The 27,564-nt window shown below is 41.2% G+C and overlaps 1 protein-coding gene across 1 annotated transcript; it reads left to right on the top strand.

Moving 5' to 3' along the window:
* The first annotated feature begins 7,974 nt into the window (after positions 1-7,974).
* LOC147639990 (nudix hydrolase 20, chloroplastic-like) lies at positions 7,975-20,617 on the top strand. The gene is made up of 9 exons (XM_086822794.1): positions 7,975-8,555; positions 9,400-9,464; positions 10,172-10,442; positions 11,676-11,756; positions 11,913-12,041; positions 19,382-19,461; positions 19,727-19,842; positions 19,973-20,093; positions 20,232-20,617. Exons 1-9 carry the CDS (start codon positions 8,250-8,252, stop codon positions 20,299-20,301), a joined length of 1,239 nt encoding a protein of 412 aa, XP_086678920.1. The 5' UTR covers positions 7,975-8,249; the 3' UTR covers positions 20,302-20,617.
* Positions 20,618-27,564: the final 6,947 nt, after the last annotated feature.

Raw genomic sequence — 27,564 nt, 5'->3', positions numbered from 1 at the left:
TTAGAAACGTGTGCTAATCCAAAGAGATTAGCCGAGGTTTCTATGAGAAGAAGAGTGAGTGCTGTTCCAGAGTGATCAAACAAATCTCTTGGGTTATTTACTAAGACGGAGTGCTCATGGGAGGACCCTTCCAGGCCCACTTGACCTTGTGTCAAATGGGGGGGATAAAACTTATCAGGGAAAAAATTGATAGTATATTTTAACCGATATTGGATATTGACTTCCAATCAGCTCAAATTTTATGGAAAGTCACATACCTAAGGTGCTTTTTATCCTAGATAAAGTCCTAAACTTGTCAATTTTGTGTGGCCAAATCGCCAAGAGTGTTCAGTGTGTAGTTGGGTAGGTGTGGAAGTGTTTTCACACTATGCTCAAGCATGGTAGGTAGCGAGGTGGATATTCTTGAAATACTTTGCTATTTTTATTCACACTAAAAATTGAGTCTACGACTACTATCATGGCAGCTAAGATTGCAAAAGATTGCGGATCAGCTTCATGTACATGTAATGTTTGTAGAATATTGAAAGCCTAATAAGTTAGATTTTTGGTGCAGACACTGGACATTACATAATATTCTCCTTTGCTATCTACAAACCTATTGAAACGCCATTTGTCTCAAATGTTAATCCATTGAATGAGTTTTGTAATGTTTTTTCTTTTTGCTTCTTCTCAGGATAAATTAAATATTATAATAGCTAAATGTTATTATCTTTTTTGAACAAATGGAGGCGAGGAGTTTAGGCTTCCAAGGAAAGATAATCCAGTTGTCCGAAGATTATTTTAATGCTTGCTCAAGTGTGTTAAGATTGTCAACACTATTTTGGTTGGAATTCTAGATGTATATATTTATGCCAACTTTAGTGCTTTATTCAAAGAAATGTAAGTGCTTTAGGAGCTTCTATGTGGATATATGTGACAAGTATGGTATGTATATATACAGGTTGGCAAGTTGAGGACCATGAGGCCCAAAATGGTCCTCATGACGAGCCTTTTGTTTTTATGCATGCAAGAATACTCTTGCGCATTAGGGACGGGTCATGCCGCTAGGTACGGGTATAGTTGTCTGAGTGTGTAAATAAGTAAGTGTGTATGTGTATAGATACATGTATGCTATGTTTGTACTCATGTATGTCTAGAGATAGATAGATGTTGTTCATATGTATAGGTGGACCTATGTGAGATAGATAGATGTTCAGGTAGTGTATGTGAGTACCATGTACACATATATGTGCAAATATATGCATTTACATAAGGATAAGTTGAAAATGCATATACATATATGTATACTTGATTGGTTCTATGCATGGGTACATATGGATTAATAGGTATGAATGCATATATATAAGGTATATATGTATGTGAACATATATATGTGTATCTTTATTTAGGCATATATGTGTGTGTACGTAAATATATATGGATAGACATTGTAGATGTATATATATGTTATATATGTGTGCAAGTTCCTAAAGTATGGATGTATGTGTGTATGTATATGCAAAGAGATTTTGTGTACGTGTAGAGAGAGAGAGAGAGAGAGAGAGAGAGAGAGAGAGAGAGAGAGATGTCCATGACTCTATGGTACCCAAACCTCTCATGTTCGGAAGATGGGGGATGGGTTGTCTCCTCACTTTTTGGCCTGCCTAGGGCAAAGGCCTTACCATTATGTGTAGTGGTTTTGCCTTGTTGCCTACCTACTATTTTAGGTATTAAATTCTACCCAGCTACTTTTGCAAGTTTCAAAGACTCTAATATATAACACGAATATATCCCCTATTTATGACCCTAATATATAACACGAATATGCATCCTAAATAATATTTTCTTGGGTATCCTTTATTAATTATATGAACGTTAATTTTTTTGTTGGACACCTTTTTTGGTCGCATATTTTGAAGGACCTAACACGCGTCAACTTGTACATTTCATGAGAACCACATGTTCACACGCTTGAACATGTGGTGTTTTAATTGCATTCCATTTTCCAATGCTTCGTTGTGCTCTCCAATATTTGGTGGTCTCCTATATGGTGGTCGTCCCACTGTGTGCTGCTCTTCTCATCAATGGACAGCCTTCTTGCGTAGTCTGCACTCAGGAATCTTTGCATGGTGTCCAGAGCTCAGCTCATTATTTTTGTTTGTTTGTCTGAAGTTTTTCATTTGCTGTATGCATCCTTCATCTTGTATGCATCGTTTATCTTGTATTTTTCTAGCGTATTTTTTTGGCTCGTTCATCTTGTAATTTGCTGTATGTGGTCTTTGCGTACTTCCTCTCTTAACTCGAAATCCTCCAACTTGTCTGACTTTATACCCGAACATACCGAATGCATACATGACCACCTTTGTGTTCTGTGCACTTCATTTGAAGAATAAATACCACAGGAAAGGGTCCAAAGGAAATCATATCGACAACCTCCAAGTGCCGACTTAAACTAGCTTGGAACGCCAACCTGTGCTCCTTGTGGTAGAGTCGTAATTGTGTATAACATTCTAATATATACATATTTATTGCAAAGAGATTTTTAATAGGCAACCTGATTATGACTCTAATATATAACACAATTATGACTAAATTATAGTGTTTTCCTTTTAAAATAAATATCACTTGAGATGGTGAATTTTTAAAATAGAATCTGGTGGCCCCTAGACTGTAGATAATACAAGGGTTGCAACCGCAAAGAAAATCAACCTGCCAGCGTTGTCTCTGGCTTCTAGAGGTGCAACCAGCTAAAAGGGAATATTTTATCTTTCAAGCATTCAAGTCAACATTTAATCTGATCGATGTTAATGCATTTTTTTGTGCTTTTTTGTTCGCTTGTGTTGTCTGATGTGGCTGTCCACGTAGGAGCCCTTCAGTTCAACGTTAATGTTTTTTTCAGTGCTTTTTTTTCATGCGCTTGTGTCGTTGTCCACGTTGATTCGAAGGGCTCTTTATTTTGGTGCAACCAGCTAAAAAAGCTGAAAAAGCCAAATCTCACCTCTCTGGCCATAGCTAGACAGTAGAAGGCTAAATAGAATTACGCTGTAAATATACTGTTGGTGGTGAACTTGCGTGTTGTAGAAGGGAATATTTTATTCAAGTCTCAACGTTTAATTTGATAGACGTTAATGCGTGTTTTTGTGCTTTTTTGTGTGCCTGTGTCATCTGATGTGGCTGCCCATGTAGATTCGAAGGCTCCTTATTTATTTGTGGAAATTAAGGGTCTAAATTAAAGTAGTCATCACTAATCCTTTTTGTTGTCACTACTATTAAATCTTTTGACTTTGTATTACTGTTTATAGAGTCTACAACTATGACCTAAAGGATAGCTTAGTTGGAATCTTTAAGTGTCACCATTAAGTTAGGTCTCAAGTTTATTCTTAACTTTATGTTGATTTAGAGGCATGACAACATTTAGTCTTATGTTTCTAACTTGATTTTGCAGTGAATCAGCCTCCGCTTTTCCTTGTAGTATCTACCACCACCTGTGATGCACCTCCATCATATGCTTTTTAAATTGAAGAAGTTGGTGCATCCTCAGTTCCACTCAAGGCTATACCTGAGGCCAATAGTCCAAGTAATTTTACTATTTCTACATCACATGTGTTTCATATTTTAAAAGTTGGCACATCCTCATCTCCACGTAAGGCTATACCTAAATGCTATGGTCCTTCTTTGCCTGCTGGTGTACCTCTACCTGAGGCAAATCCTAATCTTTCTCTAGTGCCATTTTCTCAAGCTAAACCCTCTACGCTTCTTATCTCTCATATCTTAGAAAGTAGTGCTCACTTTGTTTTCAAGGGCAAGGGGAGTTTGCAAAGAAAGGACTTTGTCTGCAATCTGACCAACCAAGCTTACTTTCAAAACCGAGTGATCACTTTGAGTCACCTTTGCTTGCAAGCGTGGCACCTATATAATCTCGGTGTTTGTATTACACACAAGGCAACGCCCAGCACTATCCCGAAGATGTTTCACTTTGCTTGATTTGCAAATCGCACAAGTGCTTTGCAAGCAAGACATTGTTGATGTTCAGAAACTCTAGAGTGCCATATATCTACGAGAGAAAAAAGTTTTAAGAGGAAGTCCCAAAACTACACATGTTGATGAAGAAAAAATGTTAAAGATAGAGTTTCTAAACTATATATGCTAAAGACATAAGAACTCCTCAAATCACCTGCTTGGTGTATTAAAGAGAAGCAACTTGGCATTGGAACACACTCTCCAAAGTTGCTTTGGGCTGAGTATTGTATTGTCCAAGACCGACAACATATTTGCACAGGCCATAAAAGCTTCAATATTTCGAGCCACAAACATCACTATGTCGCCATTTTCAAACCGTGAAACAATGTTAAAGTAGTCTTTTTTACGATCATTATCAAAACTTAGCTACGTGAAACCACAATTAAAAAGGAATAAATAAGCTCTGAGACTAGCCACAACAAGAAATTCGCACAAAGCATACATCAACTTTAAAAAGCAGTCAAACAAAACTCACTATTGCTCGCTCGCGCGTGCTCGCTCGCGCGCTAGATGTTGGATCATCAGCAAAACCACAAGCTCTTCCAAAACACCCCCTGATTGTTTTTGCACGTTGGTGACACACGAACAACAAAAATGCAAGTGTACTTTGATAGTGTCTAATACCACTAGAATACAATACTTGAGCCTCATCTAAGAAAGGCCTAATCTTAGTCTTAGGGCAAAAAGTTAATTGGGTAGTGAAAGGCTCGACTTTGATATTTAGGGTGGTAGCATCGAAGTACAATGAAAACAAGGACGTCCCACCATCAACCTTGTTTTGCGCTTAACGCATGCACCATCAACCTTGTTTTTGCACTTAACGCATGCACCTTCAATGCTGATGTAGTCATCTACCCAAAGCTTGTCTATGTAGTGCGAGATGTATGGATAAGGTATTATGAGTGTAATAGTGTCTACACTAGCCTTGTCTACGAGATCAAGCTTAAAATAACGAGTATACTTATCTGAGAACTTTGTTTGTAAGTGCCATAGCGGTTCTCTCTACATTCCACATGCAAGTATGTCCTAAAATATAGTGTCAATGGATGTCATGTCTAAAATTGAAAGAGGGAGTGATAGTTCACGAGAAAGAGAGGGGCTACAGGACATAGAAAGCTATAGAACAACATAAAAACCATAAGCAACCAGCTTTTGAGTCTTAATAGTGTTTATGATCACTATTCCAATCCAAAGTATTAAAAATTTTAGATTACCCTCCAAGAAAAATAGCAAAAACATCTCCTGGAACTGTATTTTTGTGCTGCTATGTGGCACAACTCCATCACACGCTCAACTCTAGAACTAGCTATACACTGCACCACATGAATTATAAGCAAAACGAACGAAAAGTTTAGTTAATGATGGACAATGCACCATAATATGTTATTCTCAAGAAACAACCAAAATCTGTGGTATTGACAATGTCAACTTATTAGTAACTCCCAAGTAGGGTTAGAAAAAATAACGAGATACCAATGAAATAGCCTTTCTAAGCATGTGGTATCTACATACACACACGCAGAGAAAGTGATGAATACACTAAGCAAGATGTACATGCATAGGAGTGTGAAGAGATTGCCATTTTGATCAGGTCCTCAAGGAAGGAAGAAGTGAAGCTTGCAAATTTTAAGAGATGCTCCATGCCAAAGTGCTTGTCATTCTTAACAATTCCTCCAAGCATCATGCATAATGGTGATGCATCATACATGATGATGAACTTGTGTTTTGAAAGAAGCTTGCATGTCGATGAGTGTTGATATGTTTATAGTAACAGTTTGAGATATCTCGTGTGTGTGTGTGTGTGTGTGTGTGTGTGTGTGACTTGTTGAGAGAAAGAAGAAGGGTGTTTCACCTTGAAAGTTAAGGAACTCCTCGTTGGTCTCCCTGAAATGCACGTAGGGCGACTGTGTCTAGACATTGCCGATGTCGAGCATTGGTAATGAGCGCTCCTGCAGGCTGCGGTTGTGGACGAGTGTTGTTGGGGAGCCTGAGCTATCACGTGTGGATGAGACTCAAGCAGAAGACGAGGAGATAGGAGAGCAGAGCAAGCCTTCGAATAGTGAATAGCAACGAATAGAGCAGAGCAAGCCTTCGAATAGTGAATAGCAGTGAATAGTAAGCGTTCGAATAGTGATTAGAGAGAATAGAGCAGAGCAAGCCTTCGAATAGTGAATAGCAGCGATTAGCGATAGTAAGCCTTCGAATAGTGAATAGCAGTGAATAGAGCACAGCATGCAACTTGTGACTCTGTGAGGCAAGCCTCATTCCTGGCCGAAGAAGTTCACCACGCAATGCATTATGATGAGGAGATAGCAGCAGAGCAAGCCTTCAAGCCTTCTAATAGTGAACACTGAATAGCAGGCAACTTGTGAGAAGTTGTGACTCTGTGAGGCAAGCCTCATTCCTGGCCGAAGAACACCATGCAATGCATTATGCACAATGATCATGCGAATGAGAGTCGAGCTTGCGAAAAAAATAGAGGCAAGATGATCATACGAATGATAGTCGAGCCTGCAGCATTGCTGAACAGTGAATGTCCGGTGGAGAAAACAGAGGCAAGATATCATGCGAATGAAAGTCGAGCCTGCATTGTGCAGCATTGCTGAAGAGTGAATGTGCGGTGGAAAAAACAGAGGTCTGAGCCTTGGCCCTTGAGGCAAGATGATCATGCCGCTTCATGCAAATGAGAGTCGAGACTCGAGAGACCTGCAGGTTGCAGGGCCATGCAGGCTGCAATTAGCGCCGAGCGGTAGGTAGCCTAAATTTGCCTAATGTGTAAATTTTATTATTATTATTTATTATCAAAAGCAGTGACAGGATTTGATGAAATTAAAGTGGCACATTGGCCCCATCACTGCCATGATTCAGTGGCCATTAGTACCCATTACTCCCTCTCCTACTATGCAAGGAATCCAAGGATGGGTTTAATTTGAATTCAATGCAAGGAATCCAAGGGTTTGAATAATAATAATATGAGAGCAAGATTTAAACTCATAAAATCCAAGTTGACATAATATTAAAAAAAATTCCAAGCCATAGAATCATGCAACAAATTGCCAACAATGTGTAGAGGGTCAACTCAAATGCACACTCTTGCATAACAACAACACAACCAATGCAAGCCTTGAAAGGATTTGAATTTTGAATATTGAACTTATTGAAGGCCTAATAGCCTATTATTATTATTATTATTTATTAATAATAATAACCATAGAAATTGATAGAATTAGAATTTAGTACTAGACGGGCATTTTTTTTAATTGCCCTTCCATTGACGTTTTGGCTATTTTTTAACAATTTTTTGAAGATTGGCATTTTTACATTTAGCTTTTCAAATGAAATTTTCCATATTAACTTGGCTTTCGGTTAGAGGGCAATGGACGGGCAGATGGCCGTCAAATCCTGTCACTGCTCGGGCCTTGCTTTCTCGCGTGAGCCTTGCCGCTTGAATGATGATGGGGACCCCACCCCCCCCCTACTTACGTTTTTTAAATAGCAGCGCTCTACACCGCTAGATTGACCTAGGCGGCTAGACCAGGGCCAGTCTTGTGCTCGTCTAATCTGTCCCTAAGTAGCCATTAATCACCCGATCACAACCCTGAATCTTAACCCTCTAATCACCACCCTAAATCCCAATTATAACCACTCCTCTATTCACAACCCCAAATCCTAACCCTCCAATCATCTATACCCACCCTAAATCCTAACCCTCTAATCATCTATACCCACCCTAAATCCTAACCCCTAACGCCTAATGAGCATCTAATGCCCACATCTATCCCTAAGTAGCTCTAATCACAACCTAGCATCCAATCACCATATGTATCACTAATTAGCATCTAATCGCCCTACTTAGGCCTCTAATCCTTGTATTGGCCCCGCGTTTGGACTAAACTGTCGGCCCCCACATGTTCTCCATATGAATCATTGAGAGAAACCAAAGCAAAGGTGGCAAGTAAAGCGTGGCCTATGTTTATAATTTTTTATGGAGATCTACTCCCACGATCTCCATCCTTCTGTGAGCGCTATGAAGAGAGCTTTGCTTGCCATATCAAGCTCTACGATTGTAATGCAATGTTATTCTAGAATATATTTGCATTGCCTAGTAAAGGTTACCCATCTCCATTCTAAAGCAGACTTGCAAATTTTGCCTTCTCTCTAGCTTAATCTCTCTGCTTTCTGAAGAAAGCCATTGCATTGCATTGCTTTTGCTAGAAAAGCTCTACCCTCTCCTAGTACCTGCAGCTGCCATGGCAGCAGCCCTCTCCAGTGCCTCCTCAGCCTTCTTCCAACGCTTTAGCTATGCACCCACATCTGGTGCAACACATACTAACAATCCCACATGCAACAGTAGGCTCCAAGGAGTGCTTTCCTTCAACCCAGCAGGCTCAAAACCAGCATCAAATCAAACCCACCTCATGATCTCAGCAGCCTCAGCAACTGGTGTGTTAAGCCTGGAAGAAGCATTCCAAGCTGCACCCAAGGAGGATTCTCGCTTCAAACCTGTTGGCCTGGAGAGCTACATGGAGCATGTCAAGCTCGTTAACAGTGGAAGTGTATGATGATGCTCCCTTTTAAACCCACGTATATAATTTTTTCAACTCAAGAATATAATGGTTCTCCTTCCATCTCAGAGATTCTTACATGCTTGGAAATGTAGGATTCTTATAAAATCTTTTTTTTTAATAAATAGATTTTATATTATAGTGCTTGTTGGTGTAGCTAATCTGGCCCAAGGATACATGTGTATATATACATATACATACACACACACATATTTATGTACACATACACGCACGCGCACACACATATATATGTGTACATGTATGTACGTACATATGCTGTATGTGGATTTGGCGGATATTCGGGTCGAGGATACATTTGGGAGGGGTTTTGGGTTTTATGTGGATGTGGCAATGTCCACCATGTCCATACAAAACAAAAAAAATGCTCTTCGAAATCTATCCTTGGACCACCAATGTGTCCACCACAAAAATATGGGACTTGACCATAGTGAGGTTAATTAAGTCTTCCTCACTACTCTCTACCATGCAAGTAGTTCCATGATAGCTTTTCACAACCCCTCCCAAACATGTTAGTTACAAATTTAGTGTTTCCAATAGAGAATAATGAGGAATTGAGTAATCATCTTGGGCCACCACTCCATAAGGTTATGGATTAAAGTTTAGATGTTTGTCCAAAAGCTACGAATGGAGTGTGCCAATGAGCAATCAAAAAGAGTTCACTAGTTATTTTGTGCCATCACCTAACACTCGCTAAGATCAATGTGTAGATGTACAATGTGTAGATTTAATCTATTGGGAGACTAATCTATTGATTTGGCCATAATTTGTGGATTTAATCTATTGGGAGACTAATCTATTGATTTTATAATTACAGGAAGAACGTGTGAAGTTCATTCCGTTTGTGGTTGATGGAATCGAGGTGGGCTACATCCATCCAAGGTAAGGTCTATAATGCTTAGGTTTGTGATTTCTTGCTTGAGTGTGCACTGCTATGTTAAACAGTCACATGTGCACACATCGAGGCCAGGCCATGACAAAAAAAGGTACAGAAAGGAGGGCATTGTTTAGAGCCAGATGCTTGTCTATATCAGGCGAGTACAATGGAGCTACTGACGTTGCATAGAGGACTTGCATTTTAACAAGTAGCAAGTCCCAACTACAACCCTGGGTGCTCTCATTGGGAAGAAGTTGATATCCTGTTTGCCTCTAGAAATTCTAGTCCTTATGCTCTTTCACACAGGTAGAGGAGCCTGGTGTGAACAAAGCCATGAGTCTCAACAATTACTCTTTCTATGTCTACCTTCTAATATAGCAGAAAGTAGACAACTAGAAGGGAGCTCAACCAACTTCAACAATGGGACTTGCATCAAATGTCATGAGAAGGTCACACAAGTGATGGGACTCTCGTTTAGACACCTAGAAGGTTTCATGGACATGCATACTCATATGGCTTGAAGGCCTACCATAACCTTCAATTTGACCTTGTCTAATATTTAAATAACTTTTTCGAAAAGTGGCCTGAAGGCCTACCATAACCTTCAATTTGACCTTGTCTAATATTTAAATAACTTTTTCGAAAAGTGGCCTGCAACCCTATTTTCTAAAAGGCCTGAGGAATTCTTGACTTGGGCATGCATGGTTGGCAGCTTTTTGCAGCACTTGGTATGCTTTCCGGATGTTTTTGCGACCGTGGGGGTGGATCTGGAGCACGTGCGCTTTCAGGCCAACATGGACGCACTGCACATCAACGGTGGCAGCCGCCCAACCCTGCATGTGAACGGTCGCAAATCAGGACGGACAGAAAGCTTCGTGACTCTCCATCGCAACCTCATATCGAGAGAAGATCGGACGGCTGCCGTCAACCGAGCCCTGCGCGTCCTTGGTGACAAGGGCATCATCCCAGGTTGGCGCAACGAGGTGCGTCTTCTACAACTATTTTCTAAGCTTATTGTATATCCTAACGTTAGACTAAGCTTTTGAAGTCTCAATGTCCTTTAAAGGATCCTTTATTCGGCCTTTACAAGCTTTTGAACTCCCAATGTCCTTTAAAGGATCCCTTATTCATTAATCTAAGTAAGGGCCTTCACATACAGAAGAAATTTTAAATGCCTGCTAAAAGGGTGCCATAATCTTGATTTTTTATGGAGATAATGCTCTTGGCTGGGGAGTCTCCTTTGTCCATCCCTTAAAAGAGTGATGGTCTCCACTGTCGGATCTCTAATCTGTCACTACCCACCCTGTAAACTACCTTACACCTCCCAAATTCATGCGCTATAAATTTATGTGCTGTCTCTATATTCCTAATGCTTGAGTCTTGAAATACTATATACATCTTGTGCTTTCAAAGTGTAACCACCTTTTCTACCTATCTTGGTTCTACAAAATGACTCTTTTTCACTCACAAACTTGTTCCTTTTTCTAAATCTCATAAGAATATTGCTCTAGATTTGTATGTCTTTAAGTAAGACCCTTTATGTTGAAACCGTGCTTATCTTACATATTTCTTAGTAAACTCTTGGAAAACAGATAATGCATGTGCAAAGCTTCTTAACAATGTGAGGACTTTTGTGTACACTACTTTGTCTTTTGCTAGAACCTTCAATATAATTGAATCATAAAGCCTTTCATTTACAATCATAGAGCCTTTCATTTGAAGGAATTTATCAAGTTCCATTTCAAAAAAGCATGCTAGGAAACATTCTTTTACTTCTCCAACTATTGAGGTGCTAACAAAACACCATGATTTTTAAAGATCATAACTATTGATAAGGTGATGCATCGTGTTCACATTACATTTCTCTTCTTAAAAAAATGATGGGTTCTCAACTAGCTCATCATATATATATATATATATATATATATACACACACACACACTGTATATCAAAATTAACTTTGAAACATGTAAACGAAAGCCATTATGTCCTATTTTCATAATCAAAGCCTTTGTTCCTTACTTTTATAGGTTGAGTTAATCATTACTTTCATTGTATTGTGCACATAGTTATAATTTGTGAGTTCTACTGTGATGCAATGTATGATCCATCAATTATTGACATTAATAAGGATATGAGCTCAAGTTTAACTCTGAGCAACGGAACACAGTTTTTGTCTACTAGCTTTCTAACAGCAGTATCACGTCCCTACACAGTTTTGCCCAGTGGTGGAGTCTTTTGGCACACGATCTTTGTTTTCTTTAGAGCGAGCAGCTGTTCCATATTTTGGAGTCAAGGTAAAGTATTGTGTGGTTTTTGCATATTCAAATAAACCTCAATAGGGCTCTCATTAAGCCTTAACCTCGGATTTAATTCTTTTACAAAAGGCTTGATTAATTATGCTTCAATTTGCGAGCATACACATTAAAATTCTTTGTATGTGTTATTTAAAGGCCTATGCCATACATATGAATGGATTTGTGCAAGAAGCGAATGGGGAGAAGTGCTTATGGGTTGCACGACGAAGTGTGACAAAGCCTACATTCCCCGGCATGTTCGACCATCTGGTTGCTGGTGGACAGGTATTAATTATAGTCAGCTTTGTCACGAGATTGCTGGCAATAATTAGAAGTATTTGTGGTGCTATGAGATTTTCATTCGTTCCCAATATTTCAATTTAAATGTACTCGTATCAATTACACACTGTCTATTAAATAAGACTACATGTTCTCAACTGCAAAATTAGTGAGGAATGAATTACTTTAAAGCTCAGTTGTAATTTGATAATGGTATCTTGTATGGTCTTTCCCCTTTTTTTTCTCTCTTTTAATATCTTTTTTTCTCTTTTAATATAATTGGCGCCTATGTCTGCTTTCAGCGTATCCACAATTCGTTGACTCAAGTGACAAGATAGCAGTTGAGTACGTTGAACCAATAATCCTTTCATTGGAAAAAAAGAAGAAGATTTCAGATGTGACTAGATAGCGGCTGAAAACGTTTTCTTCTTCAGATCCAATAATCCTTTCATCTGAAAAAAATAATAGAAACTTTGAGATCGGAGTGCATGTTAGACTTTTTATCTGAGAAAAGAACGATATTCCTGTTTTTCCACACTGTCCAAAGAAATTATGTCCAGATGACATTCTACAGTCTAGTAGAATAGCCATTCGCTTCACCCAATAAGATTTCTTTCCAGTTGAGAGCAGTCGGATGGACCAAGGTTTCTTTCCAGTTGAGAGTAGTCGGATGGACCGGCTTGATGCCGTGGAGGAAATCTATTACGTTGGCGTTCCATTCACGGTCAATGAAAAGGTGGTTGACTTTTTTCCCTTCTTCTTTTGCATCTAGATAAAGACTAGACCTTATGCCAATCTTAGCAGCTCGTTGACTTGTCCAAAGTGCTTTGTTGAGGATAAGCCACATGAGGCATCACTTCTTATGAGGAGGAAAGGAAGGAATGGGTAGCAGATTGGTTTGAGAGGACTTGATAAAAGATCAAAGAAGCAGGGGACCTCTAACCTAGATGAGGAGGTAAAGAAGATGGTCCCTTAAATTCATCATGTCTTGGATAAGGTCCTAATCTTGAATATTGACCTTGGATGTTGCTTCGATCTTAGGTCTAGTAAGCCATCTTTTGTGGTCGAAGTTCCACATGTCAGCCCAAGTCTTGATACCTTCTAACGATCCATTTGGCTGAGTTTGTCTATGAAGTCCAGGATGTTAGGCAAGCCCATCTCTTCTTCATCCTTAGGGAGAGTACAATATCTCCAGGTCATTTTGGGGATCTTATACTTGCCAAAGACTCCAGCCCATAAAAAGTTTCTGCACATAGCTTTGAAAGTTTTAAAATCACTTATAGTAGAGGGTCTCCAGCATGATAGGAAGTAAGAATGTGCTTCAGGACCACCATTCTACTAGGTAGATTTTGTTGACATCCTTTCCAAATGTGCTTCAGTACCACCAGTGTGCCAGCTAGATTTTGTTGAAATCCTTTCCATATGTCACACCTTTGTTGCCCCTTCTTGAGCACCCATTGCCAGCTTTGGTGTATCGATACTCCAAATCCCATTGGGATTCCAAGAAGTCAGACGATAGAGCCTTCGGGGATAATTTTGCAGCCTTGTTCTAGAAGCCAAGTGGGTGGTTGTTTGAGAAGAGTTTTTATACCAATCTTGTTGTGGTTGATGGCAGAACCGGAAGCAAGGCAGTAGGTGGAAAGGCATCTCCAAAAAGAGGAGATTATTGCTGATCATGGTGGACACTCACGAGGGACTGACTTGATAGCCACGATAGAGCATGATCAGCTATGGCAAAAAGGAGAGGAGCAAGAGGGCACCCTCGTCTAATGGATTTTTGAAGGTGAAAGGCTTCAATAGGTTACCATTAATGGCAATTCTTAACATGAGCATTGCCGAAAAGAGTTTTGACAAATCTAATGACTTGGTGGTCATGATCCATGTCGTGGAGGGATTGAAGAATAAAATCCCATTCCAAGCTGTTATAAGCTTTATCAAAGTCAATCTTAAAGAAGATGAAGCTTGATTAGACTTTTGAGCACGTTTCCACAGGGCTATGAGAGCATCTAAGATAAACCGGTCTTTAATAAAGCCCTTTTGTTCCTTCCTGATCCATGAATCCATGTGGGTTGACAGTCTCTAGCCAGGAATATGGCATAAATCTTTTAGGCCGTGGATAACATGGTGAGAGGCCTCCAATTGGCTAGAATATCCTTCTCCTCTCTTTTATGAATCAATTTAATAACTCCCTCATTAATGGGTCGAGGGAGGGTGCCAAAATGTACTGCTTTCTTTCAGACTTCCAGAAAGGGGTGAAGAAGCCACTCCTTGAAGGTTTTGTAAAACTCTGCTAGCAGGCAATTGGAGGCCTCTCACCATGCTATCCACAGCCTATAAGATTTATTGGGCCGACCAGCGACCCACCTCATATATATAGATTCGCTTCATCATTCAGCAGTTGTACCACATCGGTGATCACATCAGTCACCACCACATCATACACCTGCTGCTTGCTGCTGTTGGCACCTGCACTACATCAGATCGTCATCTTCGCCGTTCAGCACCAACGTTTGTCTTGCAGCATATCTTGGGACAGTGGCCCTCTCTGGTGCGGTAGAGCACTTCAGCGTTTTACATCAGCTCACCTTGGGACAGCAGCCCACTTTCTACTACAGTAGAGCACTTAAGCGTTTTACATCAGCTCGTATCTTGGGACAGCAGTTGCTACAGTACAACACATCAGCTTTTTATCATCAGTTCATATCTTGGGACAACAGTCCACTCTTTGCTACAGAACATCTGTGTTTTTCTTCTACAGTTCACCTCGGGACAGCAGCCCTCTCTGCTCACCGTCTCACATCATTGAGACGGCAGCCCTCTCTGCTTATCTTCATCGACACCGCTTGGGACGACATCCCTATGTGCTCCTCACCACCACTCAGGTATTGCAGCACCCTTGTCACGAGAGCTTGCACCACTACACCACTCGGGACGGCAACCCTCTCTGCTCTTCATCACCCCTCAGGTACCGCAACACCCTTGTCACCAGAGTCTGCATCACTTCACCTTCCGCTGCCCACTACCACCTCAGAGTGCCTTTGCATCCACTGATGAGAACCTACAACACCGACCACCTCACAGAGTGCCTTTGCCTCACTTCGATGCGATCGTTCGTCTCATTGACCGTGCTTTAGCTCTAACATCATCTTTGCTTATGCACCAGTTTTCTTCACAGTCTCCTTACATCAGAGGACCTCTTGTACATATTTTCACTCACCCATTTCATGTTGTGTTGTTTTGCTTTGATCTCTCTTACAACTGGTCCTTTCGTCCTTTTTCCCTCACATGACATCAAAGCTATCGTGAGCAATGGGATTGAAGACCTCGAGACACACATCATGGACCGTCTACCTGCTCTTCCGGTGGACCAATTTTACTCACCAGAAGTTGTTTCTCCTTACTCTGATCTAGACCACACGGTGGATGGGTCTTCTCACTCAATGGAGAGTCCCATTCTAGATCTTACATTGGGAGACGATCAACCCACGTACATCTTACTTATCTTCACCACCTTTGCCATCACGATCTCCCTTTGTGATGTTGTTAGACTTTGCTTCCAAAGGGGGATACATTTCTTTTGCCAGAGTGTTAGTATGGGACGTTGGTATCCTTCATCTTCTCTCATGGTCCCCTTTTTTGGCATGAGGGGGGGTGTGTGAAAATGACATTTTTTTCAGCTCTAAAAAGGAGTTTTTATGTGATTTATTTGGTTATTTTTGGGTTTTTATGTCTTGTGCTGCTGGCTGACAGCCCCTTTACTGGGCTGACCAGCAGCCCACCTCATATATATAGATTCGCTTCATCATTCAGCAATTGTACCACATCAGTACCACATCGGTGATCACATCAGTCACTGCCACATCATACACCTGTTGCTGCTGCTGGTGCCTGCACTACATCAGATCATCATCTTCACCGTTCAGCACTGTTCAGCACCAGCGTTTCTCTTGCAGCATATCTTGGGACAGTAGCCCTCTCTGCTACAGTAAGCGTTTTACATCATCTCACACCTTGAGACAGCTGCCCACTCTCTGCTACAGTAGAGCACTTCAGCGTTTTACATCAGCTCATATCATAGGACATCTCTACTACAGTACAACACATCAGTGTTTTATCATCAATTCATATCTAGCCCACTCTCTGCTACAGAACATCTGCGTTTTTCTTCTACAGTTCACCTTGGGACAGCAACCCTCTCCGCTCACCATATCACATCATTGGGACAGCAGCCCTCTCTGCTCCTCACCACCACTTAGGTATTGCAGCACCCTTGTCACTAGAGCTTGCACCACTACCCCACTCGGGACGGTAGCCCTCTGCTCTTCATCACCCCTCAAGTACTGCAGCACCCTCGTCACCAGAGTCTGCATCACTTCACCTTCCGCTGCCCACTATGACCTGGAGTGCCTTTCCTTCCACTGACGAGAGCCTTCGACACCGACCACCTCACGGAGTGCCTTTGCCTCACTTCGACACAAGCCTTCATCACCAATCGTGCTTAAGCTCCGACCTCGCCTTTGCTTTTGCACCAGTCTTCTTCACAGAGTCTCCTCACATCAGAGGACCTCTTGTACATATTTTCACTCACCCATTTCATGCTGTGTTGTTTTGCTGTGATCTCTTGTACATCTGGTCCTTTTTTCCTTTTGCCCTCATATCTAGGCCCATGCTCTTTCTTTATTGAGAGAATCCTCGGTGGTGCTAAGCTCTTCAATGGTGAAGTTTCCTTCTAGCATGGCAGTCAGACTTAGGGATTGCTTTTATCCAGCATCTGGCTGTACGAGCACAAGCCTCTGCTCTCTTTGGAGATCTAACAGGAGGGAATTTAAATATATCAGTGTAACCTGTGGGCTATTTGAAGACACTTTAAGTGTTTCAGCTCTGCTGCCATCCTTATTGAGAAGCATAGGGACTCTCTTATTCTTCTTTTCCTTCAGGATATTAAATACTTTGTTAGAAGGCCTATCAACTTTCCTTGCCCACCATTCTATGATGTGTAGGTGAAGGTTTTGACGGCTGATTTCCTCCTCTCTCTTAAGGCCAACTTTGGCTTGAAGCAGCTCATCTTGATGTTGCTCTCTCCCTTCATTGATCAGTTGTTCCAGTTTATTAACCTGATCATACTTCTTGTTTCTCAGCCCTAATTCTGGTAATCTCATGCATTGTCCCCGAGAGGAAGAATTGAGATTCTTTCATAGCAGAATCCTAGGCACTGGCTGAGGATTTACAGAGAGGAGTTAGAAGATTTTGGGATCAGAATGGAATCATCCAGCCCTGGCACAGTGGGAAGTCTTATTTAGGATTACAAGGATGGGTTTGTGGTCTAAGAGTAAGATGTTGGTTAAAACCTTTACTCTAAAGCTCAGATAGGAATTAAGGAGCTGTTGGTCAAGTAGCATCTGTCTTCCTAACTTGATCCCCCGTCTTGCCATTGGACCAGGTGAAGGAAGAGGATTGATTCAACTCAATGCCATCATGGAGAACTTATCATTTGAGCCATCTTCTTTTCTGTGCCCTGGATCTCTCCACTGTTGTGCTTGAACCTATCTTAAATATTTTCCAACATGTTGTGTCTCCCACTAGAATGACAGGGGAGTCCAGAGAGATCAGGGAAGACCAAAGGCTTGGTCTAGAGCTGGAAGGGCCAGAGGCTTAGAGGAGACAACTGTTATAAGCTCATGTCCTGTCTCTAAAGACCAGGTTAAGGAAGAGGATCGATTCAAGTCAATGAGATCATGGAGACCTTTACACTCGAGCCATCTTTTCTTTTCTGTGCCCTTCTCCGGTTAAACTTGCTCTGGTACTTGAGTGAGGTTTCCTCCTCCTTATCTTCTCTCTGAAAGTCCATCTCATCTACTTCTCTTTCTAGATCTAGGTCTCCATCTTCTTCATTGAAGAACTGAGTTCCTTGAATAAAATCCCCATCTCTTAATTTCTCTTTGTCTGAATCTTCCTCAGGTTGTGTGGGGTTAGAAATTTCTTCAAAGAGTGGGGAAAATCTATTAGGGTTCTTGTAGCGAGGAGGGGTTTTCTTGTTGCGTCCTCTTCTAGGGGCTTGTTGGAATCTATCTTTCTCTTGAGATTGGGGGATCTTAGCTGATTCATTTTTAGGGGCCGGTTTCTTGACAGGGCAGTTTCTAATGAAGTGACCCTGCTTCCCACAGTGGAAGCCTGCATTAGGCAAATTCTTGTAGATAATGGATTGTTGGATAAGCATGTTGAAGCCCAAGTTGATCTCTAATACTGTGGGAAGTTCCTTACTGACATCAAGCACTAGAAGAACCTGGGGATGCCAGTTGGGGTTTAGATCAGTTTTGGGTCCTTGGCCAAGGAGCTTTCCTAGGGGTTCAACTATGAGCTTGATCAGGAGGTAGAGATAAAGGGAAAGGCAGGACTCTTGGATGCTTGGGCCCATGGGGAGAAAAATCTGAAGACCACCTAAAGAGCGAAAGGGGGGAATTTCTGATCATCCATTGTCCAGCTCCTAGGGCCATGCCTTCATCATGAAAGAGGAAACATAAGAAATTATTTGGCAAGTATTGGGTGTGCTCCATAAAGATGCCTCTAGATTGCCAGTTAGCCCTAATCCAAGACTTTAGGGTTTCAGCCGGGGGCAGGACCATGAAGGAGTCCTATTAGTGCTCGGGTCTGGTAGGAATGCGACCACTCCTTCACGCTCTCAGGCAGGAGAGAGATCGACAGCTTACCTGTAGGGCTTCCTCCACCTTCTTATTCAGTAGCCCTAGGGCCTCCTTCTCTTGAGATGAATTCCGGGTTCATCCTTCTTGTAGATCTTTTGGCAGCTGTGCAGAGGATTCATGATGGGCACTATATCGCTTCCGCCAACAGGGGTTGGGGGGTTTGCTGTCGCCTCAGTGGGCTTCAGTCCTGGTTTGTTGTTTGTGAGGAAGCTGGGGAGGAAGCCTCTCGTTCGGCCATCGAAGGCCCCTCTTGCATGCCATTGAGGAAGCGGGGGAGCTCTGTTCTCTAGAGCAGAGAAAAAAGAGGGTTGAGCGAGGAATGGCCTGCCTGCGGTGGGGATATTAGGGTCGGGTTGCCTAGTGCATGGTGCAGGGGAAGCATGGCTGAGAAATGCCTTTAGCGTGCCCCTCAGTGGAGCCTTTTGCGGGCCTCCGAGGAACCTAACTTGTGCGAGAGAGGAAGAGATTTAAACAGAAGCAGGAAGAAGAGATGAGAGAAAGTAGAGGAAATCTATGTTGCCGTACACTGTCGCTGTCATAACAGATCGATTGTCGTTTCATCAATTAAATCAAATCTATAAAATTCGGTAATCTAATTATTATGCAAATGAAGTGTCTCTAACCTTTGAGTTATTGTTTTGGTAGCCTGAAGGATTAAGCTGCAAAGAGAATGTAATTAAGGAATGTGATGAAGAGGCAAGCATTCCAAGGGACATCTCAGAGAGGTATAATATGCACACATTTATTTAAATAATCAAGTAAACATATGGATGAATAAAGTATTATCTTGCAATAAATACAATTCTATAACCTACATACAACATCATTTTCCTTGAATATGGTTGCATTGTGCCCCTGCTTAATATGTGCCATAATTAGTGGCTTAATGCAATAATTAATTTAGCACCATCATCAACTCAAAGAAATATGCACTAATGCCATTATTACTGCGGCTTAATCTCACTAATAATAAGGGTCTAATTATTGCAGGGCTAAAGCTGTGGGAGCGGTTAGCTATGAATGTATTGATGGTGATCGATTTGATAGATTTCTTCTGTTTTGCTATGACTTGAAACTTCCTAGTGATTTTTGGCCAGTGAATAAAGGTAAGAGGTTTGCAACAGTCAATAAAACAAGTTAATTAAACTTAAATTATTGTAAGCCGACGACTAAAATAACAGTTATGAATCAAAATACATACACCTAACTAGCTTTAATTCTTGAATTGCGACATAGATGGCGAGGTTGATAGCTTTACTTTAGTACCTGTCACAAAAGTTGCGAGGATCTTGCAGACAAGAAGGCTATATAAGCCAGATTGTGCACTCGTGATCATTGATTTTCTTTTCCGCCATGGGTAATCAGATAATTTATAACACACACACACGCTCTCTCTCTCAATTATTAGTGGTATCTATCAAGGAAGCTTTGATAGAGTTTCAAGATGGTTTAAGGATTTCTGTTATCGTCTTCTGATTCGATGCTTGCTTGACAGATACATAAACTCGGATCAAAGTGGTTATCTGGAGCTGCTGCAAAGCTTAAGGAAAGGTGATTGCATGTGATGATATCATGTGCAAGCAGCTCACTAACAAAGTTTTGGATCAGAAATACGAAATATAATGGATCCATAATAATAGAGAGGGTATTAATTAAAGAAGGTTGCTAGCACTTCTAACGGTAAGACAACACCCCTACACAGACCTGGTTTGAGATGCAAGTTCTGCATCGCATGCTGATTTTTTTGTCTCCATGAGTGACCGGGAGGGTTTTTTTTTGGAGAACCGATGTAAATATACCACACATAGAGGACATCCTTGTGTGATGTATGTGTATCGATAGCTTTTTTTCGACAAGAATATTGTAATATGCAAGTACAAATGGTGTGTATTCTTTGAGAGAGAGAGAGAGAGAGAGAGAGAGAGAGGTATTAATGTCGATAGAATGCAACACGAGGGCATATACGACCAACGGTTGGACTTGAACTTGGGTGGATCATGGCTTTTTTAAATGAAAATGAATTATCATTCTTAAGGGCAAAAAAAAAAAGGCCTATGTGAGCAACAGAGTAGGTACCAACAAGGATCATATGGATTTAGTTGTTAGGCTTTTATTGAGAGAGAGAGAGAGAGAGAATATGGCCTCAAGCAGGTTCTTCAGGCTGACTTGGACAAAAATCCATAAAATGTTAAAAATGCTAAAAAGCCATCTAAAAATGGTGCAAAAATAGTAGATAACATATGAAGTGTAGGGCCTCATAAATGGGCTATATACAAGCATGTAAAGAGTCCATTTGGGGATGAACAAAATTTCCCCAAGACCTCCTCTTCAGTGCCAGATGGGTGGACCTACGTCGGCATGTTGAAGTAAGTCTTCCAAATAAGCACGTTGGAGCGGTTTGGTGAAGAGGTTTGTAAGGTCGTCCTTGGTAGAACAATACACCAAAGGAGAAGACCAAGTTCGATCGAGTCTCGAAAAAAATGATAATGCACTTCGATATGTTTAAATCAACCATGAATCACCGGGGTCTGTGCCAAAACACTAGCACTCTGGGAGTCCGAGAAAATTGTGACATGAGAATCCTATGCACAACATAAATGTTCCAGAACTTGATGAATCCACAAGGCTTCAGTCGTGGAGAGAAGGTAGGTCTTATACTTAGCCTTAGTAGATGATGTAGCAATAGTCCTTTGTTTATGAGACTTCCAAGAAACCATTCCAAATCCAAGCAGAAAACAATATCTAGAGGTAGATCATCGAGAATCAACAACTAGCCCAATCGACATCTGTGAATCCCACCAAATTAGAACCACTGGAATAAGTGATACCATAGATACTGAAGAACTCGCAAAGCACCTTGCCAAGGAGACTGTCGAGCCATAGAGGAGAATTGATTGAGAATACTCAAGGCATAAGAGATATCCGGACAAGTGTTGTTGAGGCAGAGCAATGAACCAACCAACTGCTAATACTTGGTAGAATCAACCAAATGAGAATCATCTTTCTTTGAAAACTTGGAACTACGATCCATGGGACACGAGAGCAGAGTACAATCTGTCAAACCATAAAGAGAAAGCAATTTGCGCACATCATTATCTTGAGAAATAAAAATGCAATCACTGCGCTACCATACTTCAAGACCAAGAAAGTAATGAAGTAATCCAATCTCAAACCAACTGAGAAGCAGATCCTGTAAGGATGAGATCATCCACATATAGCACAATGATACAAATATCACCATCAGAGAAAAAGACAAAGGTTTGAATCTAGATAAGCTCTCTCAAAGCCAAGTGAAATCAAGAAGGCATCAATCTTCTGATACCGAGCATAGGGTGCTTGTTTGAGACCATATAGAGCCTTTCGCAATAATAAATAAACATGATCTGTGTGTCCTTGAATCTCAAATCTTGGAGGTTGCTCAACATATACCTCCTCCTCTAAATCTCAATTCAGAAAGGCAAATTTAATATCCATATGAAAGACATGCCATCCAAAATGAGTAGCCAAGGCTAAAACAGTCCAAATGGTGGTATAGCTGGCTATAGGTGCAAATGTCTCATCAAATTTCTCGCCAGCTTTCTGAGCATAACCACGAGAAACAAGGAGATATTTGTACTTATCCAAAGTACCATCAGAATGATACAAGGGTTGAAATAGAGGGTACATTAGGCTGAATTGGTACTAAAGACACCGGAGTCACTGCGGGTGACGAAGCTCGCTATGGTAGATGAGATAACTCTCTAATATCGGTTGGAAATGAGTCCAAAATCTGCTCAGAGAGGTCATGGAAGAAGAATCAAGTTCAAATAATGTCTCATCGAACTAAGCATCTCGAGATATGATAATATCCTCCACATCTGGATCCCAAAACCGGTATCCTTTGGATCTCGAGCTATAGCTTGTGAAAATCATCCTCTTGGACTGGGAAGAAGTGTAGTCCGCCTCTTATCAAGGACATGAGTAAAAGCAACACAACCAAAGACATGAAGATGTGATACATATGGCTTATGTCCAGAAAATGCCTCCTCCGGTGTCAAACCGTCAACAGCCTTTCTGAGTGAGTGATTTATGAGATAAACAGAAGTAGCCATCGTGTTACATTCCCGTAACGCTGCTACGGGCATTACCACAAGAGGGGACAGCCTCTGGCTCACCACCCAGCCATAGAGGAAGAATGAGGATTGCCCCTCATCCCCCAGGCTATATAGTGTGTGGCCTGCCGTCCACACTAGCCTGGCCGCCCATGACTCCGCATGGGTGTCCTCTCCCACTGAACCCCGGATATAGCCATCCGGTCTACCGTCGGTCACAGGCATTACAGCCTACGTGACATTACCCCCCCCCCCCCCCTTAAGAAGAGTTTTCGTCCTCGAAAACAAACTGGGGAAACCTTTTGGAAATTGCACTACGGCATTCCCAGGTAGCTACCTCCTCATCCCTATCTATCCATTTAACAAGTACCTCCTGGTACACTTTATGTCGGGTTTGTCTGTCTCGATACCCAAGAATCCTTTCCGGTTCATGTGGTATCTTTAGTGGAGTGATCAATTCCACCAAAATCCCTGGAGAAGCTGCGTTCTCTAACCCGTGAACTGATTTCTTCAGTTTACTGACATGGAAGACAGGATGGACTTGAGAACTCTCCGGTAACTCAAGTTTGTAGGCTACGTCCCCAATCTTCTTAAGGACCTTGAAAGGACCGCAATATCTAGGAGAAAGTTTATCACACTTTCCCGTTTTCATGGTTGCTGACTGCGCGCAGGAACCTTTAAAAATACAAAGTCACCTTCTGCAAAGATCACTTGTCTGCGTCCTTTATCCGCAAATGTTTTAGCGCGATCCTGGCGCTACGAATGCTCTCGCGTGCAGCTTTGAGCATATCATTCATATCTTCAAGGGAATCCTTGACAGATTGAATCTTCTCCTTTTCTAGGCCTACAGCCATCGAAGATCTCGGCTGGAATCCATACATTAACATGAATGGTGTAAATCCAGTCGTCGCTGAATGCTTGGAGCTGTTATAAGCAAACTCCAATATGGGCAAATATTCTTCCCAATTTGATTGCTTCTTATCAACATAAGAACGCAACATATCCTCGAGTATTTGGTTAACTTTTTCAGTTTGACCATCAGACTCCGGATGATCTACCATACTCATACTCAGAGTAGTATCCAACTTTTTGAAGACTTCCCTTCAAAAATGACTGTTGATTTTCTATCTCTATCTGACACTATATCTGCGAGCAGGCCATATAGCTTGTAGAGATGTTTAATAAAGAGTTTTGCCAACTCTGGCGTTTTTATAGTTTTCTTCGTGGCGATAAACTTTGCCATTTAGTTAACCTGTCCACTACCACCCACACCGAGTCATTCCCTCGACTCGTTTTGGGTAAACCGGTAATGAAATCCATGGAAATGCTTTTCCATTTCCCTTGAGGAATCTCCAGCGGATGGAGGAATCCTCCAACCTTAAGACGTTCATGTTTATTGACCTGGCACTTACTGCATTTCAGCACATAAGTTTGGACGTTCTTAAACAAACTAGGCCAATAAAACTGTCTTTTAACTAGTGCATAGGTCTTCTGAATCCCAGGATGACCCGCACTTGGACTATCAAAACTATACCCCGAAGACTCGGCTAGCCTCTCCGAACTAACTCTCGCCTCGCTACCCGTCGCACCTACGACCAGTCTCTCCCGACTAGCATTACGTGCCGGCGAGGAAGGTGGGCGCGGCTGTGACAAAGTGCGTACACGTACAGCACACCAGACCTCTGTAAAGACAGGATCATGCTCACACAAGCAATGATTTGGTATTTCAACCAAAACCTTAAGGCAAATTTCATACCTTGATTTTGCATCATGTCATTAGCACAGAAGCTAATGTACTGGAGAGCACTCTAGTAGCGCAAGTTCTTAGACTATGCTACTAGATATTTGTAGACTACGCTACCATGTTGCATTACCAACTTGTTAAAATTTCTCGTTGGAAAGCTCTACGGCCAATCTAATCATGCATCACAAGGATTAGTTCCAAAGCTGAGAGATACTTTCTCTCTTAGAGTAACATCTTTGCACAAGAATATGCTCTAGAATCTTGTTGAGTTTCTAACTACCATCAATCTACGGCGGATGGTTAAACTCTACTCTAACTCAGAGTAAATGTAGCTTTTGAAAATTTCCTTTCAAATATAACAATCAAACTTCCTATCTCTTATGCCATACTATATTTGCGGAGGCAGATCATATAGTATGTGGAGATGTTTGATAAAGATTCTTGCACCACTACGGGTGTCTCGAGTTACATTCAATCACTTACAACTCCTTGTTGGTATTACCAGACACATCCCTTCAAGTATTGTCTGGACTCACACAACTATTCGAGTTTATGTGATATTTGAGGATATCCCTCCTTTCCCTCAAGAAAGGTTATTGTCCTCAAAAACTCTACTCTTAAGCGGACTACGCGCTAGTGTCATAGGTCCAAGAACAAATCTAGACCGTGTTTAATATCATATGTTATATTCTTGAGTCCTTCCAAGAAACTTTTAAACATCTTGCAACGAAGATGTGGTTTAGTGTCTACGCACATATGGTGGTACTATTGATAAACTGCTTTGCAACAGATCAGTGGTTTCACACTTGTAACAAAGTGCTTCATTGTTGCATATTATTACCCTTCATAAGCGGTTACACACTTATGAATTATTTGGGTGGGTTGTACCATCTATCAAGAAAAATTCCAAACTACTAATAACCACATTATCAATCCACAGATAATGACTGAGCTTGCTGCGAAGCCATAGGTTGCTAGATAATTGATGGTAATTACACAAGCCCAATGTCCCATTCCATCGTACATTCAATATAAATGCAAACATCACAGTACTTCGTGATGATGAATTTAGGAATTTCATCCTATCCCTGTTTGGTGTTGGTATGAAGTATAACTATGAGAACATTATTTGCTGCCTCCTCATTATAGCGGCAAAGCTACCTACCCATCACAGGTGGCAATCTCTACCAAGCTATAATCAATGACAAGCAAATAAACGAGTACTCTTGTAAGAACTTCATAACCATATCTCACACCAAACTCATAATCACTACGGATTAAATGCCAGGGCTTGCAAAATTGAATGTTATCTGATAGGTAGAGGGGATCATCAAACTACGGATGACCTTGACAACTCACTAGGACTAGTGATGTGTAACTTTTAAGTTACTCCACTCTCCTTGCTTTTCCATACCATCGAACAAATCGGTCCCTCGATTTGAGCAACGTCAACATATTTATGAGTACCTCGATACTCATGGATTGTGGTTCGGTAATTTAAAATGTTGATCTAGAGTATCTTTCACTCGAGGGTCTTAATTTTATTAGCAGCTATGTATTAGTAGTGAGTAACTACGTATCCACTATCATCACACTAGTAGCTCCATACTAGTCTGTGAGTAACTCCGTACCCAATGGCGTACCTCCCCCGAGTGGGAGTACCATATATAACCATCTATAACAAGATGATTAAGTCACTTGCTGCTCAGAAGTGACTACACAAAGTGACCCCTCCATTGCACATTGCAGTACAATTTCTGGTATTACAACACGAATTTTTGGACGTCCTTATTAGAGGTCAACTTAAAAACTAGTGCATAGGTCTTGTGGAGTCTCCGCCGACCTAACCACACCACTGGTGACTTCCTACAAAAAATGTGGCGCCGAAGTCACCACCTATGTACTTTAACTCCGTAAAGTACATGGTCTTCATCTATCATCTATGGAAAGTTGTAAAACATTTCTGCGAGATGGATTTTTATCACCCTAAAATTATTGTGCACTATTTTAGTGTGAAGAGCTTTTTTCCTGGGTACCATGGTTCACCCCAAGCTCATCTTTTGCTAAATTCTCCGATTTAACAAAGATATGTCTGCCTTGGAACACTCCGGTTCAGCCCCAGACTTTGAGTTTACTTCTTAACACTCCGGTTAAGTCAAAACTCACCAGATACAGTAGGATTTACCACTAAGCTCTCCGGCTTAGCCTTCTATCCTAACTCAGCCCGAGTTTATGTACACTACATATGTTTGATCCGATACTAACAACAACCAGGCTCATCTGGAGTGAGATACTACTCACTATTGCCATGTAAAACCTTATTAAATCCTAGAAATGCTCCACTCATTCCTTAGGGGTCATACGACTTATAGGGTTTACACGCACATGAACTTTGTAAGCAAAATAGCCTGTCATGCAATATTACAATTGCTTATGTAGGAAAGTAATATATTTCCCAAATTCATATGGTAGCAACTAAAATGTGCTCACAATCGCACACTTATGTTGAACATAGGCAAGACTACGCTTACAAAATGCTATAGGGCGTCCCCCATGCATGAAACTGTCCAACCAAACTAGTCTTACTGCTAACCTCTAGATTTAGATCACTCCGGAACTAAATCACTCTGTTAGCACTAGCACACCATCATGGTCTTGCTACCTAGAGCTTCTCCGAACTCTGTAAAACTGGGTTTTATCCCAACTTATGGCTATATTTGGTAATTTTCAAAGTTCAAATTTTATCTTGCACACTTTATCACTACAGACAAGTGTACATACAGACCTGCCAAAGAGTCAAGTTACATGCACAAGCCTTGGCATCCCATTCCACCCAGACTACAATTGATTCCGTGAGAATTTGATGTCCCATACCATCAAATTACCACCCAACCAACTGATGTGACATATAAAAAGGCTCTTTTGTCCGAACAAAACTTTAACTCTAGCAAGACGACGTTCGCAAAAGTGTAAACTGAAATCTGGTGAGGATA

This window comes from Cibotium barometz, chromosome 3 (assembly GCF_041138505.1).
Source record: "Cibotium barometz isolate CiBa-2024 chromosome 3, ASM4113850v1, whole genome shotgun sequence".
Lineage (NCBI taxonomy): Eukaryota > Viridiplantae > Streptophyta > Polypodiopsida > Cyatheales > Cibotiaceae > Cibotium > Cibotium barometz.
This window is presented reverse-complemented; position numbering and strand designations above follow the sequence as displayed.

Excerpts from the sequence above, each read along its gene's own strand:
- LOC147639990 (XM_086822794.1), top strand. The coding sequence starts at position 8,250 with ATGGCAGCAGCCCTCTCCAGTGCCTCCTCAGCCTTCTTCCAACGCTTT. Across the intron at positions 9,465-10,171 it reads GTGGGCTACATCCATCCAAG|CTTTTTGCAGCACTTGGTAT; the intron begins GTAAGGTCTATA and ends CATGGTTGGCAG. Across the intron at positions 11,757-11,912 it reads TTCCATATTTTGGAGTCAAG|GCCTATGCCATACATATGAA; the intron begins GTAAAGTATTGT and ends TGTTATTTAAAG.